This window comes from Artibeus jamaicensis, unplaced genomic scaffold, assembly GCF_021234435.1.
Source record: "Artibeus jamaicensis isolate MK-2021 breed Jamaican fruit bat unplaced genomic scaffold, CSHL_Jam_final scaffold_1964, whole genome shotgun sequence".
Lineage (NCBI taxonomy): Eukaryota > Metazoa > Chordata > Mammalia > Chiroptera > Phyllostomidae > Artibeus > Artibeus jamaicensis.
The window spans coordinates 18810717-18831171 of record NW_026522030.1 but is presented as its reverse complement, the minus strand read 5'-3'; the positions used below and the strand labels follow the sequence as shown (position 1 = coordinate 18831171).

At 41.9% G+C, this 20455-nt stretch overlaps 1 protein-coding gene across 1 annotated transcript; it reads right to left on the bottom strand.

The window, feature by feature from the left end:
* Positions 1–47: 47 nt before the first annotated feature.
* Positions 48–20179, bottom strand: XPA (XPA, DNA damage recognition and repair factor). Its single transcript, XM_037140776.2, has 6 exons — positions 19985–20179; positions 13356–13466; positions 12200–12305; positions 9571–9736; positions 7688–7805; positions 48–290 (listed from the first exon to the last, which is right to left on the bottom strand). Exons 1-6 carry the CDS (start codon positions 20154–20156, stop codon positions 142–144), a joined length of 822 nt encoding a protein of 273 aa, XP_036996671.1. The 5' UTR covers positions 20157–20179; the 3' UTR covers positions 48–141.
* Positions 20180–20455: the final 276 nt, after the last annotated feature.

The window sequence follows — 20455 nt, the reverse complement described above, 5'->3', positions numbered from 1 at the left end:
AACATGCATCCTTAGCACTGAAACATTATTTACACAAGTGTTTATTAAATCTATAAAGACTTTTGGTGAATTGTGAACAAGACCAATCTAAATTTTCTTTATCTGAACTTAAAATTCTAAAACAGCCCACTTAACTAAAAATCACATTTTCTCATACGTCAGCTCATGGCCACACACAGTACATATCTTCCGGTACATGTCATCTTCTAGGTTTTCTTCCGGTCCGTACTCATGTTGGTGAGTAACCATTTCCCTTTTCCACAAACTGCTTCTTACTGCTCGCCGTAATTCTAAAGAAAAACAAATAAACAAAAAACAGTTTTTCAGTGGTGCTACTGAGCTGAAATCCATTAGGTATGTACATGTGTTTAAACCAAATATGGGTTTTACCTTAACAGGTCGAGCCTGACCACACAGCCTGACCTCACCAGGCTGGCCTGTGGAACCATTCATGCCATTGTCGCAGTGGCATGAAATGGGAGACTCAAACGGGTGTAGGTTAGAGAGCAAAAAACAAATTACGAAGATGAGTAAAAGAACAGAACACAGCACAATTTAAGGGAGAGTGTGTCAGTTATCTCTTTTATCAATTATGAGAATCAACATACACCAAGGAATCACATTATTTTACTCCATCTTAGATCTGTGATAAGAAGTATCAAAACACTACCTGAATCTGTTTTCAGCTTTTATCATATGAGGATAAGCAAGCACACAGGGCTGTGTGCCAGGCACTACTCTAAGTACTTTATAAACTACATTGAAACCCTCACAACCCTTGGAATAAGCACAACTAGCATCCCAGCTGTCCAGGTGAGGACACGAAGGCACAGAGGTCGGACGACTGCCGTCAGACGGTCAAGCTCGGGTCCACGTTCTTAACCATGGAGCTGTGCTGCCCGCCTGCCGCCCCTCCAGGAGGAAAGCGCTGAGGTGACATGCAAGCTTCGACGTGCACACCTCAAGACAGTTCACCCGTTAGGGAAGACCATGTTCACCCAGATTCCAGTCTTTATTCCTGTGTCTTCTGAAGGATGCTGACTTTTCTAGACAGCTGAAATGCGCTGTCCTTTTACTATTTTCTCTTACCTTAGGACGGTTTCTAACTAAATGAATGAATGAATGGATATACTGACCAGAACTGCACAGGTGCCGTGTGGTTTCAGGTGACTGGCAGAGGTCTCCTGTCTGAGCCCCAGTACCTACTTTCCCAACTTTGTTCCGAAGGTGCCCCGGCCACTCTTCCTTTACCACCCCAAGTCTGACCGCGTCCCAGTCACCGAGCTAATAAGCTCTGCCCAATCTGAGCATTGTGTGAACTCAGGAAAAGTATTAACACTAAAAATACTCAAAAACAAAACTCTAGCTTACTAGCCATAATTGGTCATATCCTTAGTATTTACTAGATAGTTCTGGAAAAATGTGCTAGAAAGCAAGAAAATACTAAAAACTGGTGTTTGTCATTTTCTTGCCATTGTTTTCCTTCTTGAACAATCCAGCCCTACAGCCATCGTTAAGTGGAGCAAGTAAAAAGCAGGCACCTGGGGGAAAGTGAGGGAGCCCAAGAAGGTACGGACGGCTCCTCACAGAGGAGGCACCGGCAGTGGTGGGACATGAGTTCCTAGTAAAAGGACAATGGGAATCCGGGTTCCCACTATCAGGCAAGTTACAGATAAGGGAGAAGTGCAGGATAAACCCTAAAGTTTTGGGTTCGGTGTGGTTCATCAGTGTGAACTCAAGGTTTCTGTCAATATATATAGGCAAATACAATAAATATACATGTGTTGTGTGCAGAGCAGAAAGGAGTGCTCAGTGAATGGTGAAGACATGTCAAAAGGACAGGAGCCAGTCCAAAGATACTCCTGTTGGCCCAAATCTGAGACAGTCGGCACCAAAATAATTAAGGGCACAAATGAATCAGTAGCAGAACAACAGGATTAGTGAATCCATGCCAGTAACCAACATGGGGAAAGGATGCTGTAGAATGCTGGCTGCTAGCTGGTTAAATGCAGAGGGAGAGCTGAAGTTAGAATTTTTACAACCATCGTACTTAAGACTGGTTCCAGCAAAAACCATCTATGAACAGATGCTAAATTCTTGGGGAAGTGTTCAGGAGACGCGTGATGTCTTCCAGTGTTTCTCCCTTATCAAGTAAAAGATAAATATTAACATCACCATGGAGGACCTCATACACCTCCCGATGTGATGCCCTGAGACAGACACATCACTCGTTTGCTACCCTGAAATGCACAATCCGAATGTAACCATCGGACAACTAAGAAAAGCCCCAGTGAAAAACATTTCTAAAAAGTCAGGGTGGGGAAAGGGAATAGACTTTTTAAAATTTCACTGTCGTAAAAGACAAAGGCTGTGGAAATAATCAAGAATACAGAAATTTAGAAAGACGTGCCTAAAGCCAACACTGACGCTGGATGGGACCCTGTACGAGAATGAAGTCACAGAGGATGTAACTGGGTAGCTAACGACGAGCATACGGACGACAGATCAGATAAAAATACCCAATTACGCTTTGCTTCTGTAAGAGAACATTGCTATTCTTAGGAAAGGCTGCAGTATGTAGGGTAAAGGGTGATATACTGACCTGCTCTTAAAGAATCCAGGCGAGAAAAGGTGTGTGTGTGTAGGTAGAAGAAGCAAATGCTGACGTAAACGGCATCACATGTGAACAACGGGTAAACCTGGGTAAAGGATATGAGTGTCTTGCGTACTAGTCTTGCAATTTCATGTGAGTTTGAAATTATTTACAAATGAAAACAAACCGAAAAGGTAGGAGCTAGCTTGAAGGGGCTTCCACTGGCCAAATTGGGGACAGTGAACATCAAATAAATGAGGAGTGGACGGTAACATGGATTTGAGAAGAACAATCTATGAATCCAACTGGTACTAAAAATGCTCTTCTCCAAAAACCAGACAAATACTAAAGTTACAGAAAGAATAACGAATAGAAAATCACTGTTTATACCCACCCTAGTAGTACATCATAACTGACTCAGGCAAGAAGCATCCCTATGTGCTAAAACTGAGTAGAACTTCAGGAATAAGGTGTTCACGCAGTGTCAAGAGTCCGGCAGGCGCTGCCTTAGCCGAGCCATCAGTCTCACTCTCCCAGCGGAGAACTGGGGTGTGTCTCCTGATGCGGCGCACTTGACAAATCACCTAGGAAGTGTTCCTCCCAAAAGTGTCCGGCCCACTCAAGTTATGAGGAAACAAGCTGCGAATAAAACCAAATGAGGGACATTCTGCAAAACTGGGGGCCTGGACTCGAGAGGGGGCCTCTATCAGTCTGTACGTCTGTACTACTGTTCTATGTCACAAGGAGACCGGGGGCTGTGACTTGGGTGTTTCCTAACAGGACAAGGATCCCCCTTCCTACCAAAGAACAGTTTTGGAGGGGAGTAGTGAGGCCAAAAAAAAGCCATTCTCATTTGTGTTGTGCAATGTAAAAACTGTCAACCCTTTAAAATGAAGAAATGTCAATGCCATGAAAGACGAAAAGGCTGAGGAACTAAGACTACAGGCGTGCACCATCCTTGAGTGGCCCCTGGGTCCACGCCAGACACTAGATGGCAGCATTGCATTGATGTTCAGTTTATTAGGTGTGATCACTGTGTTCTAGTTTATGCAGAAGAAAATGTCCTTGTTTTTAGGAGGTAAAATGGTGACGTATTAAATAAGAATCACAGTGTCTATAAGTAATTCTTCATAGTTCAGCAAAATAAATATGTATGTGAGAATGAGAGAAAAAAGTACATATGGCACGCTCAAAATCAAGTGAAATAAAAATTTGTTTAAAGATTAGTACATTTTTCTCATTACCTCATTTGAGCAACCTAGAGCTTTGGAAAGGGGAGGCCGATCACCTACTGAACACGAGAAGGGACAGGAAGGTCCAAGACTTGAGGAGCGTGGGGAAGGAGACAGGACTGGGAGCTGGGGAGCCTCACAGGTCAGCGGGGACACACCTCGCAGAGCTGGACGCCCGACAAGCTGGAAGGCAATCGGTGTCCCGTGTTCCAGCCTCTCCGTCCCACGGGCTCTGAATTCCGCAGCACAAAGCTGTGGACTGACCACCTCACTGGAAGTTTATTAAAATGCGTGAAAGGTTCAGTCTTGCTACTGATGTCTTCAGGGACTGCTTACACTTTTTACCCAAAGTTTTCCCTAGAATCCTTGTTTCAGTGAAAAATTTATGTTCTATCATTCTAAAACATGCATTTTATTTGGCTTAATATCTTAATTTTGCAAAAGAGGCAGCCTGTATTCAAATAAGCTGAATGCTACTTGTGAGGTAAATAAACTTAGGTATAAAAAGAGAACTAGCTGAGGGAGACCAGATGCTTTTGACACTCGATGGGAGGGCAGGGAGTTTTGACATAGGTGCCCCTCCTTAACGAGAGAAAAGAATCACCAGGAAATGACAAAACAACCTGAGAAGCTTTGATCTTATTTTGTCCTCCACACACTGAAGCAGAGTTAACAGGAATCGAGTCCTTTGCTCTCCGAGAGAAGTGGGAGAACAGCCCTAAATTACATATAACCACAGGCCCAAGGTGGAAAATGTCCCCCACATTAGTAGGGATCCCCAAATGGAATTTCCTTACCCACCTTTTCTGGGGAGGAAGTACATAGTACAAACAGTGAAGATTAATTTTTTTAGAAGGCTAAGCTCTACCAGTACTAAGAAAGAAAAGTAAGTATCACTTTAAAGAAAGGCCGTATCTCCTCCACTGGATTGTGGAAAGGAGGCATGCGAACCCCAAATGTTCGTGTATCCAATGTCAAGGCCAAACTGCACTTTCTGAAATCTACTTAAACTGAGTAGCAGTGATGCCATCATTTCTACTTCCGCCTCCTTCTTTCTCGTCTTTCACCTTATCTATATTTACATATACTACTTATACTTTTAATTTTCTTCTGCAGGAAGATCAATTCTCTCTCAAACAACTACAGCAGGTCATATTCTAAAAGCAGGGAAATGTGACCTCTTACCTTTCCATAAAGAAGGAAACCTTGTGTAGGCTCCTTTGTGGATCGTAATCAGAAGACCAAGAGAACCGGGTTCCAATTTCTTTTCAACTAAAGAACGTCTAGACTCGCTTCTATTCCTCTCTGTTCTGAGCCTTCTGAGCCGACTGCACAGTAAGCTCACTTCTAACCTCTACAGTGTCTACTCCACTCTCGGCCTCTGTGGCCTGGTCGGGAGGACAGGCGCAGATCCACCGACCTCCGAGGCAAACTGACGAGAAGAGGCCACAGTTAAAGAAGGCATCGCGTTGACATCTGCACATTGAACACCAGGAGACAATGGAGTAATGTTCGTACAGCAGAGAGAACTTAGGTTTTCGTGTGCAAAAGAGACGGAACACTCAGATTTGCAGGGACTTGGAAAACGCACTGCGCGTGTAACCACTGGAAACATTTCCTCAAGAGACGGGCTTCTTCCGAACAAGAAATGAACTAAATTAAAGAAACTGGCCTTAAGAGATCTAAGAAAAAATTCAGGACAGATTCAAACTTCAAGGAGCAGGAAAATCCATAGCAAGTTTATCCAGTGATTAATAGCAATTTAATATAATGAGAAAAACAGCCAATTATATTTGAGTTTACACTTTTTACAAAATACCTATGAAAATTGTGTAAAGCTTAAAAGAAATGTTCTATTCATACTAATATTTACATTATATTACCTTAATAGAATTTTTATAGAAAAAAGCATAATAAAATGACAGACGCCATAATCTTTTGTTAGTCAAATTATAAAAATGTAGTCAACCTCAGATGACACCTTGACCAAACTACAGAAATAGTATCTGAGGAAAAAAGCCCTCCTTTTAAAATATTTCTTTACTTTGCAGGTAAAACTTTCTGATTATTTTATCCGTATGTTATTGTCTGCACTAAAATACCTTCAGAAAGGGGTTTAAGGAGGCGACGCAGAGAACTGAGGTGACTCAGGGACAGTAATCCCAGGCTAATACGTAAGTGGTTCATAAATATGCCCTCCTCTTTCATATCCCTTAAGATGCCTTTTGTTACTTTATCCTTCAAGGCTCTCCTTGATGTTGGAAGAGAGAAGGGGCTGGGGCAGAACACAGAAAAGATCAAGAGAAGTCTTCCCAAATCCTCTCAATTAGCCCGTGCAGGTACTTTGAAGACTGTGGTGCAGCAGGGGTAATTTGGGGGAGGTTCTTCAATGACATGCTCTTCTATGGTGCAGTTTGCTATAGGGAACTTCTCTGCACAGCCATAACTGTATGCTGACTATACCCTCAAAGTCTGGAATCGACATTTTAAGTTGATTAATTAACATAGAGATGTACGTAAGGATGTTTATAATGGGGTTATTTATACTGATACACTTACGGTAAACTTCATAAATGTCGGACAGTGCTTCCGTTTTTATAAAATACATGTCTAACGTGTTTATGCACTGAAAAGAACTGGAAAGACGCGTTACTAACGGTTGCCTCAGGGTAGCAGCATCTCGGGACAGTTCTTCGTAGTTACCCGACTGTTCTACACTGCGAATGAATTACTCCTGAAATGAAAATGGGGGTGGGGGTGGGTCCCCTCACAATAAGAAGAAACAAGGCAGCTAACTTTTTTTTTCTTTTTCTTTGTTTTTAAGGCATCTGGGCTATCTTCATTTACCCTCCTACACCTCTTCTAAATTATTTACTATGGCTAAGAGATTCATTTTAAATGGATCAATTTAGTACATGTATTTACCCAGAACACACACAAAATATGCCCTGTCTATACACACTTTACACCACACGGGGCCTCTACAAATGCTGTGTGAAGAACATGCCTGCTTTTTAAGGCTTTTTAGGGATTCTATGCTAGAGCAAAAAGTGCTCTTCGTTCTCTTGTGGCACCCTGTGTTCGTCACTATCACGGTACCTGTCACACTCTACTATGATCTAAGTTTACCGGCCTTTCTCTTCTGAGAACCGCAACTCCAGCGGTTGCGTTAACACAGTGGCTGGAACACAGCTGACACGTTAACTACTGGATTCACTGAGGAGGGAGGGAGGGGCGAGTGAAGACTTACGCACATGTGCACAGACAGAGACAGGTGGACGACAGAATGGACGGTCCTGTGGACAGAGGAAGGAGTTCCAATGCAGACTTTCAGTCCTGAAAGCCTGGCTCCAGTCCCAACACTCTAATAATTATGTAACAGGTCGCTCTACCTTGCTAAGTTTTTATTCATATGTAAAATAAAAGTGATTAGACTAGCTGACATTAAAAGGTTCCTCCTAGCTGCTAAGTTAAGATGACAAGACTTAGCCACGATTTTTTTCACTTTAAGCAATTAGAGAGGATTGCTGGTGGGTGTCTCTGCTCTTTATAACCCTATTGGCCCTATCTGAGACTGAGCCGATGCCAAATCTGTGACCAGAGATACATCCGGAAATATAACAAGGTTCGCACTGAGTGAGGGCCAACATGCTTTTTCAGAACCGCAGTGCTGGGCGGTTTCAACTCAGAGCCTCAAACACCAACTATGGAGGGCGAACTCTTTTTCCTTCAATGTGTGTGACAAGACAGATTCCCACCTGATGGTGGGATGACATCACATCCTTAAACAGGAAGAATTCAGAGAAAGGCTTTTTGCAAAGCAGTAAACATAGTCCTTTATGATATAAACGAGGCCACTTACCTTTTACTTTTTTATCAAACTTCTTCTGTTTCATTTTTTCTCGGTTTTTCTGTCGAACTTCCTTCGCTTCTTCTAATGCCTCCTGACTACCCCAAACTTCTAGAGCCCTCTTCACAATCTGTAACACAGAATCCACCTTTACATTAGCTGGATTCAGAGCTGTAAATTATAAAGTTATTAAGTCCGCAAGCACCAAAGAACGACCTAACTCAAGTACAATTTTACAAATACTCATTTGAAATTTAAAGTATTTTAAATATTGATAAAAAAACAATTCCATGAATATTCCTACCTAACCCTATGAGACCCTCAGTAAATGAGCACCGGCTTCGATTATACTCATAACAGGCAAGCTGTCCTCTGACCGTAACTGTTTCTCTGACGCGCGCAGCGTTTTCACGGGAGTCAGCACACCCGTGGGCACAGCTGAGTCAGCGGGTCTGATGGGTTCTGCAAGCTCACGCCCAAGAACTTACTTACTAGTCACGGCAGATCTAAGTATGGGGTAATCTCCAAAAATCTCCCACCACAGGAAATCAATCACCTCTACTCTTCTCCTCCTGAACCAATAACAGTGTCCATCTACTTGACTAACTTCTGATCATTAGAACATGAATTTTTAAAATTTTGGTAACTGAATGACCTAAAAAGTCTTTATTCTAGTTTTAAAACTTTGGATTATATGTATCTTTACTCTTTATAAAATTTATTTATACTTAGGAGAATAACATACACAGTAAGAATTATATTCATGACATCTCTCACAATATGTTAAGGGAACTAAGATATCAATCAATATAGCCAAACTTAAATTTCTTCTTAGCATAATAAAATGATATACTCTTATTTCAGTAGTTCTAGAACATCTCACTTTCTACAATTTAACCCTCTGAAAATGCTGTATCACCAATGTGCTTAACAGACTTTAATTCTGAGTCAAAAGTGGTTCAGAAGAATTGCATTCTTAATGTAAAGAAGTTTCGGGTAAGGTTTTATTACCACCTTAATAAATCTGTTGTACTTGCATTTTCCTATCTATGTACACACGGGTATGATACACAGCAAAAGAGTATGCAAGTCTAATGGCACTATCTCGGTGAGTATAAATAACACACCGCGGGGTAAGGAAGCATTGGATCGGCTTGGTTTAACGAGCACTTTTTCATTTTTAATGGTACGTAAGTTAGTGGTGAGTCTTCTCATTGATACAGTGTCCTATGTTTAATGAAATTCAGTGTATGTTTGCTTTTACATGTGGCTTCTTAATTTTAAAGATACTAGAATTCTGTATCCAAATTCCAAGTCCAATTGCTCTAAAGCAATGCCTCCCAATATTTTTTATATAATTGCACCAAAAAAATCACAGTCCTGGCATCACTCTTAGTAGATACGGGAAGCTGCCTGTGACTGAGGACGCCCAGCTGGGCCCCGGCAGCCCCAGGGGCTCCGACTACTAGGCGTCTCGGCACACGGGCAACACAGCAGGCGGAGAGGTCCTCCAGGGACTTGCTGCCGCTACGTGGACACCTGACAGGGTTTCAGAGGAACCCTGTTTTTCCCAGGTGAGTTAGATTTTAGGTATTTGTGAGATGCCTACATCTTTTTTTTTAAGGTTGGGGGGAGGGCAGGAAAACAGGGTCTGACTCTTATTCCAAGCTGTTTTAGTCTCCCAACTGTACTCCCAATTACTCAATAGTAAGACATTTGCTGCAAAGCGCTGCACCAAAAAGCAAAGAAAACATGTTACTGTCACTGTGAATGACTGTGACTCATACGCAAAGCAACAAAACGCCGAGCAAAAACTAAGCTAATTACAACTAGTTTCTTGTTCAAACATCGCCTGCCTGAAGGTAAAAAAATGACAGATAGAACTTATTAGAGACCTGTAATTTTAAGTAGAGTTTCATATCACCCCATTGTGAATGATGAGGGTTCTTCTTCACAAGAAATTTAAGAGGTGGTTCTCTTTTTTCTAAATCACAGTCTTTTAGAAGGTATTCTTGTTTTGCTTCTGTTTTAGTTATAAGTTTGTGTTTATCATCAGCATCTCTGAAAAACAAGTTCATTATATAAGTTAGTTATTTAAAATAAATAAGTTTTCAAACAGCCCAACAACCTCGGGGTGTGCATGCCAAAAGGAACATAAAAAACACTTTTCTCCTGCAGCTCTCATGGCCAAACAAGCAGCATAAAAATCCTAACAGGAAGATGCTTTAACCTCTATACATTCTGAGAAGCTATATCAGCAGCAAATCCATGTCATTCAACATGCTAAGAATCTTTTTCTACTTATTTAAAGTCTCTCTTTTCTTTAATTTTATTTTATTTTAATTGCTGTTCAAGTTAAAGTCTCTCTTTTCCACAAAGGATTTGAAATGACTCATAAGAGTACAAGAAATATAAATGAGAACTAAGATTCAATAAGTAAGAAAATATAAGTTGAAGCATACAGTCAGGATGGGCAGGATATAAGGAATATAAATATGCAAGGGCTAACTGTCCCAACATAGTCGAGTTTCCAGTTAGCTCTGAGCTTTTCAAAGTCAAGGTAAAAATGGAGACACAGTCAATTACATAGTTCTCATTCACTTGTTCTCTACCTACCTGTCAAGTACTGTTTGAGGCATAAGGAACACAGCAAAGAACTAAAAAAGCCTTGTTTCCATGCAAGTTACATTCCAGTAAAGCCAAAGACCAAGCAAACACAATGACAGATAAAAGTGCTGTGAAGGAGTGTAAAGAGGGTGAAGGGACAGAGATTTTCAGATCGACTGGGCAATCAGAGAAAGTCACTGATAAGGGAACATTTGAGCAGAGAGAGCCCTTAAGTCAGAGAACATTCTGAATAGCTAAAGGACATTCCTCGCAGACAGAAGAACAAATGCAAAGACTCTGGGACAGGAAAGTGCTTTGCAAATGGACAGCAAGGGGCCATTGTGCTAGAAGGAAGTGACGAGGAGTGATGAGAGGCAAAGGCAGAGATGAGCAGTGGCCTTATAATCAGTGATGAAGGCAATTTCATTCTAAATGGATGAGAAACCATTAAAGAGCTCTGAGTAAAATGCTAAATGGAGAAGAAACTAGCAGTGCAAAAGTTGGGGGCAGCGGGAGACCAGTTACAAGATCACTACTACAATGGTCCAGGCAAGAGCTGACGGTGGCCTAGTCCAAGGCAGTAGTGGGAGAGAGGATGACAGTATGGTTTGAACACAGAGACAAATGGTTTCGGAACTAAGCATGGGATAGTAGAGAAATAGCCAGTGAAGGAAGTTGGCCTTAACTGAAGTAACAAACACTGAAGAGGAGGCAAATGTAGCTCAGGGAGGGGAGACTAAAACTGGAAATAGCTTTAGGCTAAGTAATTTCAAAGTACCAACTGAGGGAGGGACAGGTAAACTACACTGTACTGAAACTATAATCCTGGAAGATGCTGAAGGGAAACAGAACGGAGACTGTGTTCCTAATTATGTTTCAATTTTAAAAGTAGGTATATTTTTAGACTACCTTATAACTTTTTCTAGATTGATATATCCACTGTTTTCACTTTCTCATGCAGATAAGATTACATATGCTAATTCCGTTTCTGAAAGCTATGTACACTTTAAGGAGAGTGACAACACTGTGGACCTTAACCACCCAGTGTGCGCATCACTGACACCACACGTCAGTGGGGACGGAGCTCATCATTCATCGTTCAGTGGGTGCCAGGACATTTCCAGTCACCCACGTGATTGTGAAACCGGAAACATCTCCATGCTCTCTCTCTTCCAAAGAGTCTACTCAGCAAAAGTCATCAGTGATGCTGAAAAGGCAGGTCCTCCAGGTGGAGAGTGGATCTGGCGCGGTAGGTACAAGAAGTGGGAAGAGGAAACAGAGAAGAGGGCCAAGTAAGATTCCAAGATCGGACGTTCAGGTGTGAAAGACACCCCTGGGATAAACAGGGAACAGAACCATGTGAAGAAGGATTATTCTGGGTTAATCTGAAAAGAGGACAAAGGCTAGGAGAAGAAAGAGAGTCACAGAGGAATGTGATTTTTCTCATCTATCCTCGTCCCTGACTGTCCAGGGGAGAAAAATGGAAAGAGGTGTTCTGAGAGAACCAGGAGAGTGGCTGGCGGGGTCTCACTGTCCTGTCATTAACAGCCCCCTCCCCTGACCAAGGCATCAGCAGACACCGAGACAAGAAGCCACCAGGGCCCCTTCGAGAAGGGCTAGGAACCTGCTACTGCGAGGTGGTTGAAGCCCCGCCCACACCCCCGCTGGCCAGCAGAAAGAACGCCGCAGTACCTGTGGTCGGACCCGGGGTGTTCCTGTCTATGTGACATATCATGACTTTGAAAAGTACGAGCTTCCTGTATTTCTTTAGCAAAACAGAAACCGCAGAAATGTTAGGACATTCCCCAAATAATCAGTTAGCAAAAGAATATTAAATTCAAATGACTGAACTGTTTTACCCTACGCCTATATGTAAACATTAAACTCCAGCAATTAAGAACTGTCTGATATAAGTACCTGCAGTTATCGCAAGCTGGGAAATCAAAGTTGTTCATAAGATATGAATCCATAAATTCTCTGTTACATTCTTCACATATTGCATAGTCGAATTCCATAACAGGTCCTGAGAAAAAGATTAATTCTTTAAGTTTCCTGTGTTGTGACTGGAACGATACATTTTCCTCCACCAACTAAGAAAACTGCTTCCCCTTCATCTGTCTCAACCACTAGACTGCAAACTTCTTGAAGGCAGAGACTGCATTTAGCAATACACCCTCAACAGCTGGCACAAAACTCCTCCAGGCAGAGTAAAGCTAGATACTGTCAAGGACTGCAAACACCTGGCTAAGGGTCCTTATCCTAGTTCAAGTCTCGGCTTCTGAAAGCAACCACACAGACGCACAGAGCAGCACAGGACTGCTACCTGTCCTGATAAACCCACGGCGCCTCTGCTGCTGCAGCTAAAACTGGGATGGGTTATGTTATACCACTGGCTATCAAACGTATGATCAAATAAAACTAACTTTTTCAAAGGGTGTGAAAATATCCTCACCCAGAGGATACATATGGCTATATATAAGTGATTTACCAAAACTTTAACCTCAGATAATACAGTTATTCTTTTTTCATGTCAGGTCTCCTCATCTCATACTTTGTAAACTGATTTCTTTACTCCAAGCATAAAAGGATGCCCTAATTTTCATCTCTTGGGTTTACGCTCTCATTTCAGCCTATCAAGGGAATTTTGAGTGCTTATTCTATCAGTCAATATACTGGCCGTCACTGCCCATTATAAAACCGCAGAGAGTGTCAGCCCTAGTTACAACAGCTCCTCAAACCACATTTCGTTCAGTGTCATTTCATTATGACATGGACAAAATGCCACAGGAACTTAACTGTTATTTACATCAATCAGCTTACAGTAAAGCTGGCTTTATTTTACATCATTTTGCTTAAGTCACAGACTAGCAGTTGCACTGAGTGAGGACTTACTGCACACAAAACACAAGTTACACTAGTCACTGCCAAATATGTTTAATTTTTAACCTACTAGCAAAACTTTATTACTCTTATAAAGCTAACCTGCTCACTGTCTCATTATTTAACATCAATGTGCAAAGTCTCATGCATGATACCCAAAACAGCCTACCTATTTTCTGATAATACACGTTACCTGGTTGATGAACAACTGTTCCAACTGTTTGTTCTTTTTCTCCTTCTTCTTCCAGAATGAAGCCTCCTCCTGTGTCAATTATCTTTGGGGCTGCTTTTACATTAGCCACACCTACAAAAAGTAAGCAAAAGTGGTCAACAATTGAACCAGGTAAGCCCATATGTTCCCTTGTGCACAAATAGAAACTTTGTGTAAACTTAACATGTATCAAACAAGACAAGGAATGCCCACTATTGCCACTTCTATTCAACATGATACTAAGTAAAGGTCCCAGCTAGTTCAATATGACAAGAAAACTAAACTGGCATAAAAGTTAGAAAGAAGTAAAACTGTCTTTATCAACAGATGATTTCATTATGTATGCAGAATATCCACAAGAATCTACCATTAGAATTTTAAAATAACACCTAGGAAGAGATGTATAAAAACTCTATCCTGAAACACCACTTAGAGAAATCAAAGACCTAAATAAGTGGAGAATACACCATGTAATGGATTGGAAGGCTCAATATTGTAAAGATCTCAATTCTCCCCAAAGTCATCTATTCAAGGTGATCCCAGTCAAAACCCCAGCAGCTGTGTGTAGGGGGAGGGGGGATGGGGAATGGGGGGTTGAAGTGGGAGCTGACAAGCTGACTGTAAAAATGGAGGACTTAACTACCAGATTTAAAGGTTTACTATAAAGCTTCAGTAATTAAAAGTTTGATAGCGATATGAAGACAAAGAGATCAATAAAATAGAAAAGAGGGTCCTGAAATAGACATACACGTATTTGGTCATTTAATTTATGGCAAAGGCTCTAAGGCAATTGAGTAGGGAAAAAAAACAATTCTTTCCATAAATGGCACTGGGATTTATGACAAAGGTGCCACTACAAAACAATGAGGGGGAAAAAGGGTCTTTTCCATACATGAACTTTATTTAACCCTACCTCATACAAACATACCCAAAAATTCTTTAAATGGATTATAATCTTGAATGTGAAAGGTAAAGCAATATTTTATGCTTTCTTCTAGAAGAAAACATAAAATAACTTCATAAACTTGAAGTACCAAAAATTCCTTAAATGTGACACAAAAGTACTAACCATAAGGTCTTGACTGAAATTAAGAACTTCTACTCATCAAAAGACCTTTAAAAGAGGGAAAACACAGGATGCAAACTGGGAGAAGCTATCTGCAATATGTATACCCGACGGACTCATATCCAAAATATGCAGTGAAGTCCTATAAATTGGTAAAAAGCAAATAACCCAACTTAAAAAAAAAAAAGGCAAAACACCTGAACAGGGACTTCACAAATAAGGATATGCAAACAGCCGGTAAGCACATGAAAAAGCCATCATCATCATCAGTCAGTGGGGAAAAAAAAACTATTTAAAACCATAATGAAACATCACTGCATTCCCACCAGAACACCCAACAAGGAAAGAGTGGGCTTAAATGACACTTTAGACCAGATGGACTTCATTGATATTTTCAGGACATTTCACCCATAAGCAGGAGAATACATTCTTTTCAAGTGCACCCAGCACATGGTCTAGAACAGACTACTTTAGACCACAATACAAGTCTCAATAAATTTAAAAGACTGAAATCATACTACACATCTGTGATCACAATGGTAGGTAACTGGAAATAAACTACAAGAATAAAACTAAAAAAAAACACACAAACACTGAGGCTAAATATCATGGTACTAAACAATAAATGAGTAAACAACGAGATCAAGAAAGAAATCAAAAGAGAACTTGAGACAAATAAAAATGAAAACACAACAACCACCAAATCTATGAGACCCAACCAAAGCAGTTCTAAGAGAGATATTAATAGCAATAGCGATAGATGAGAGCTTGGGAAACTCTGGGACAACTTTTAAACGTTCCAACATCCAAATCATAGGGGTGCCAGGAGAAGAGGAAGAGAAAGAAGCTGAAAACTTATTTGAAAATATAATGAAGGAAAACTTCCCCATGTGGCAAAGGAAATAGACATGCAAGTCTAGGAAGCACTCTAGAGAGTCCCAAAGAAGTTGGACCTAAGGAGGAACACATCAAGGCACATCATAATTAAGCTTAAAGATAAGGAATCTTAAAGGCAGCAAGAGAAAAGGAGACAGTTACCTACAAAGGAGTTCCCATCAGACTGTCAGCTGATTTATCAAAAGAAACCTTGTGGGCAAGAAGGGGCTGGAAAGAAGTATTCCAAGTCATGAAAGGCAAGGACCTACATCCAAGATTACTCTATCCAGCAAAGCTTTCATTTAGAATGGAAGGGCAGATAAAGTGCTTCCCAGATAAGGTCAAGTTCAAGGAGTGCATCATCACCAAGCCCTTATTATATGAAATGTTAAAGGGACTTATATAAGAAAAAGAAGACCAAAACTATGAATAGTAAAATGACAAAATGAGAACAAACACAACTATTAACAACTGAACCAAAAAAAAACTAAGCAAACAACCAGAACAGGAACAGATCGCATGGAAGGTTATTAGCAGGGGCGAAGGGGTAGAATGGGGGGAAAAGTATAGGGAATAAGAAGCATAAATGGTAGGTACAAAATAGGGAGAGGTTAAGAACAGTATGGGAAATGGAGAAGCCAAAGAACTTACATGTACAAACCATGGACATGAACTAAGAGGGGGTATGCTGGAGAAGGGGAGTGCAGGGCAGAGGGGGCAAAGGGGAGAAAAAATGGGGCAAATGTAACAGCATAATCAGTAAAATATACTTTAAAAATTTTAATATAAAAAATAGCAATACATGCCTACATCAAGAAACAAATAAGAATATCTAATAAACGATCTAACCTTATACTTAAATGAACTAGAAAGAGAACAAAGCCCAAAGTGAGCAGAAAAAAGAAAATAATAAAGATCAGTGAAAATAAGTCTAAAAAGACCATAGAAAAGATCAATGAAAGCAATAGCTAGTTCTTTGAAAAGATAAACAAAATTGGTAAACCTTTAGCCAGACTCAAAAGAAAAGGGGCCCAAATAAATAAAATCAGAAATAAAAGTGAAGTGACAACTGATATCACAGAAATACAAAGTATTATGAGGAAGTACTACAGACAATTATACACTAACAAGCCGGACAACCTGAAAGAAATAGATAAATTCCTAGAAACATACAATCTTCCAAGGCCGAATCAGAAAGAAACAGTAAACACGAACACACCAATAACTGCTAACAAAATCAAATCAATAATAAAAAACTCACAACAAATAAAAGTGCTGAACCAGATGACTTCACAGGTGAATTTTGCAAACATTGAAAGAAAAATTGATACCTATCTTCTCGAACTATTCCAAAAAATTGAAGAGGAGAGAAGGCTCCCAAACTCGTAAGGCCATCAATTACCCTAACACAAACCCAGACAAAGACACTACAAACAAAGCAAACTATAGGCCAATATCCCTGTGAACATAAATGCAGACGTCCTCAACCAAATATCAGCAAACAACATTCAGCAATACATTTAAAAGATCATATAAGTGATCAAGTGGCATTTATCAGTGGGATGAAAAGTTGAATATCTGTAAATGATACACCTCACAAACAGAGTAAGGGATAAAAATCATACAATCACACTAGTAGATGCAGAAAAAGCATTTCACAAAATCCAGCATCCATTTATGATAAAAATTCTCAGCAAGTGGGGATAACGGGAACATACTTCAACAAAAGGCCTTACATGATAAACCCATAGCTAACATCATACTCAAAAGGTTTCCTTCATAACAGCCTGAAACTGCAAACAACCCCCCCAAAAAATATAAAAACTGGTATAATAATACAATGCTATTTGACATATAAATGAGCCAACCCATGCAACAACATGGATGAATCTCTCACACATTATGTTAAAAAGAAGCCAAGCACTGTAATTCCACGTAAATGAAGCTAAAAAAAAAGATACTACTACTAATCAAAATGGTCAGAACAGTCCGAGCAAGGGTGGTTGACTAAGTGGTAATGGGAAACCTTGGACAGTTCTGGAAGTGTCTATACATTGATCACTTTGGTGTTTACACGGGCATTTACATAGGTAAAATTCAGATGAGTGCATTTTACATATCAACATACATATGTTGCAAATCTTGCATTAAAAAGACAAATTTAATGGTATTATCTTAAGTCACTCTCCCTTTCTGGCCTCAATTTCTTTCTCTAGTAAGTAAAGAGTTGAGATCATAATAAGTCTGTTTCTACTGTTAACAATTCTTACACTCTACTGCCTGTTCATTTCCCTATATCCCCCACGAGACCGTTTTTATCTCTCTAATCTGACAAATAGTTAAGCATTTCATGAAGATCCACTGGATGGACTGGGTAGCTCAGTTGTTTGAAGCATAGCCCGTACACCACAAGGCTGCGTGTTCGATCACCAGTCAGGGCACATACATAGGTTGCAGATTTGATCCCTGGTTGGAGCACGTACGGAAGGCAATCAATCTCTGTTTCTTTCTCACGTGGCAGCTGCTAAGCCTTGCTGTTTCCCCAGGCCCTTAGCACCACCTCTTAGCTCCACATTCTAAGCAAGTTCTTCTCAGTCTTTCTCAAGGCACATGTCATAGCACACACCAAAAATGGAAATTGTACAGTACACTGAAACAGAGTACAAATATGAAAACCGCAGCAGCTCCCTAACTCCTGAAGCACGGCAGATCGTGTGCAGTGCTACCACACGGTTCTTGGGTAACTGCCTAAGCAGTCTTACAGAATATTCACTCTACCTTGCTTGCCATGATCCGAAGTTTAGTTTAGTATCAGCTCATGCTCTACTCTGCATCCCTGTTGCACATCCATTCAGTGCAGATGCTCCCAGACTGATGATGGGGTCACTCACAGACAAAGCCATCATAAATGGTAGAGCCATCACTATACTGTGGAGCACGGGCTGTTCACCCTCATGAGTACATGGCTAACTGGGGCTGCGGCTCACTGCCACTGCCCAGCAGCACAGGTGAGCAGAGTACACTGCGTATCACTGGCCCAGGAAAACGTCAAAATTCATAGCGCAGTCTCTACAAAATGTGTATAATTCTCACACTGTCAATGAAACCACTAGAAGTCAGGAATTGTCTGTACAGATCTAGAAACCTTTGTAGAACCATGAATATGAATTAATCAATGCAAATTAACAACTTTTTGTCCAGATTCTAGGATGCCCCAAGCTGGATGAGGAACAAAAGAAAGCTATGAGAAAGCAAAAAGGGTGAGACCAGAACCATTGAACAGTGTCTGGAAATTGCAGCTTCAGTGTCAGTATGAATATCAAGACATGAAGCCAGGCCCTGACTGGTGTGGCCAGTGGACTGAGCGTAGTCCCACAAAGCCAAGGGTTACCATTTGGATTTCCAGGCAGGGCACACGCCCGGGTCACAGGCCTGATCCCTGGTTGGGGCACCAGCAAAGAGGCAACCAATGTTTCTCTCATGCATTGATGTTTCTCTCCCTCTCTTTCTCCCTGCCTTCCACTCTCCAAATAAATACATAAAAATTTTTTTTAAAAGAAAGAAAAGACAGGAAGCCAGTCTAACTCTTTGCACTCTTCCTTACTTCTGGCTGAAGAAAAAGGATAATAGACAATATAGCTCTAAACTGTGCTCAGCCACTCACATGGCATGGAGTATGGCTTTAGGAATACACACACTCCATGTTGCAGCAGTAGTCCTGAGGCCTGCATGTCGACCAAACTATATTTCAGGTGCCCTGGGGAAGATTATTACTTGACCACAGTGGAGAATTACATAAAAGACAGATAGACACATACATACACATAACAGCCAGCCAGCCACGGGCTGCCTGCCCTAAGGAAGGAGGAAGATGAAATACAAGAATGATAGCCTTCCTAAGGTGAGGGATGCCTAGCATTGCAGAGGCCCCTGGTGGCAAGGAAGGGACCTGAACCCACTGTCAGATGACCTGAGTTCTAGTCCTGATCAGCCTGTGTACTTGCTGGGATGAACCTGAGCAAACCTCTTTCCTTTTCTGGTTGGTCCTCAATTACAACCTCATAAACACAGATTCCAAATCCTGCCCTAATTATTTCCCAGGTTAGCCCAGAGAATTAAATTAGCTAGTTTGAAACATGTGAGGGTGGTAGCTAATGTCTGTTTGCTCTTTTTAGCGCTCTGCAGTAGCAAGCCCCACGCTGGATACAGCAAATTCTTTCAGTCATGCTTTGAAGATGAGGGTGACTGAGAGAGCAGGTGCAGATTACTGAAATGGGTTACAAGTCTAAAAGCATTGTACAAGGTACCACCTCTGGTACCGGCGGAAGCCGCAGGAAAACAGAAACGGGCAGCTGGGGCGCTGACTGCACTCGCTGGCACCTCCCCACGGCGAAGGCAGGCAGCTGCATTCCCGAGTTAAAGACCACAGCTAGACAGGCCGGGCGCGACGAGGAAAGCCCGGGGCCGGGAGTCATCAGAAGACCTGGGTTCTACCGCGGGGTTGTCCTGGGGTCTGTCTGGGACAGCTCGCTTCGACCAGACCTCAGCGGATTCCCTCCCGGGACAGCGGGAGGACGTGCGCGCAGACGCGAGGCGTCTGGACGCCAACGCGGGACCCGGCACCCGGTCCCCTAGGGAGAGAAGGGGCAGGCGCCGCCAGGACCCAAACCTCCGGTAGCCGCAACAGCCGTGGCCGGGTAGGGCCGGGCCGCCAGCCGGGCCTGGCGCAGCATCAGCGCCCGCTGTCGCTTCCGCTCGATGCTCGCTCGCACGGAGGCAGGTAGCTCCGCTGGCTGTTCTGAAGTCGCCGGCTCGAGTGACGTTCCCTCCACTGCCGCCATCGTCAATTTCAGAGAACCTGGTCTCTAGCCCTGCGCACGCGCAGGTGACCCCCCCCCCCCAAAAAAAAAGCCAGTGAGAGGGAGCGCGCCTGCGCGATTTGAGTAGGCCAGGGCGGAAGGGAGGGGCGACGGGCAGAGGCTGTGCACTCCCAGTGGCCGGAAATACCTGCTAGCTTGGAAACCGGCAGGAAAAATGGTACCGAGGTCGATTTTCAGTACTTGGTCTTCTTTAAAATTATAGTTGCCCTTGGTGGTTTAGAATAGGGATTTTGGAGTCAGACCTAGGTTAAGTCATAGCT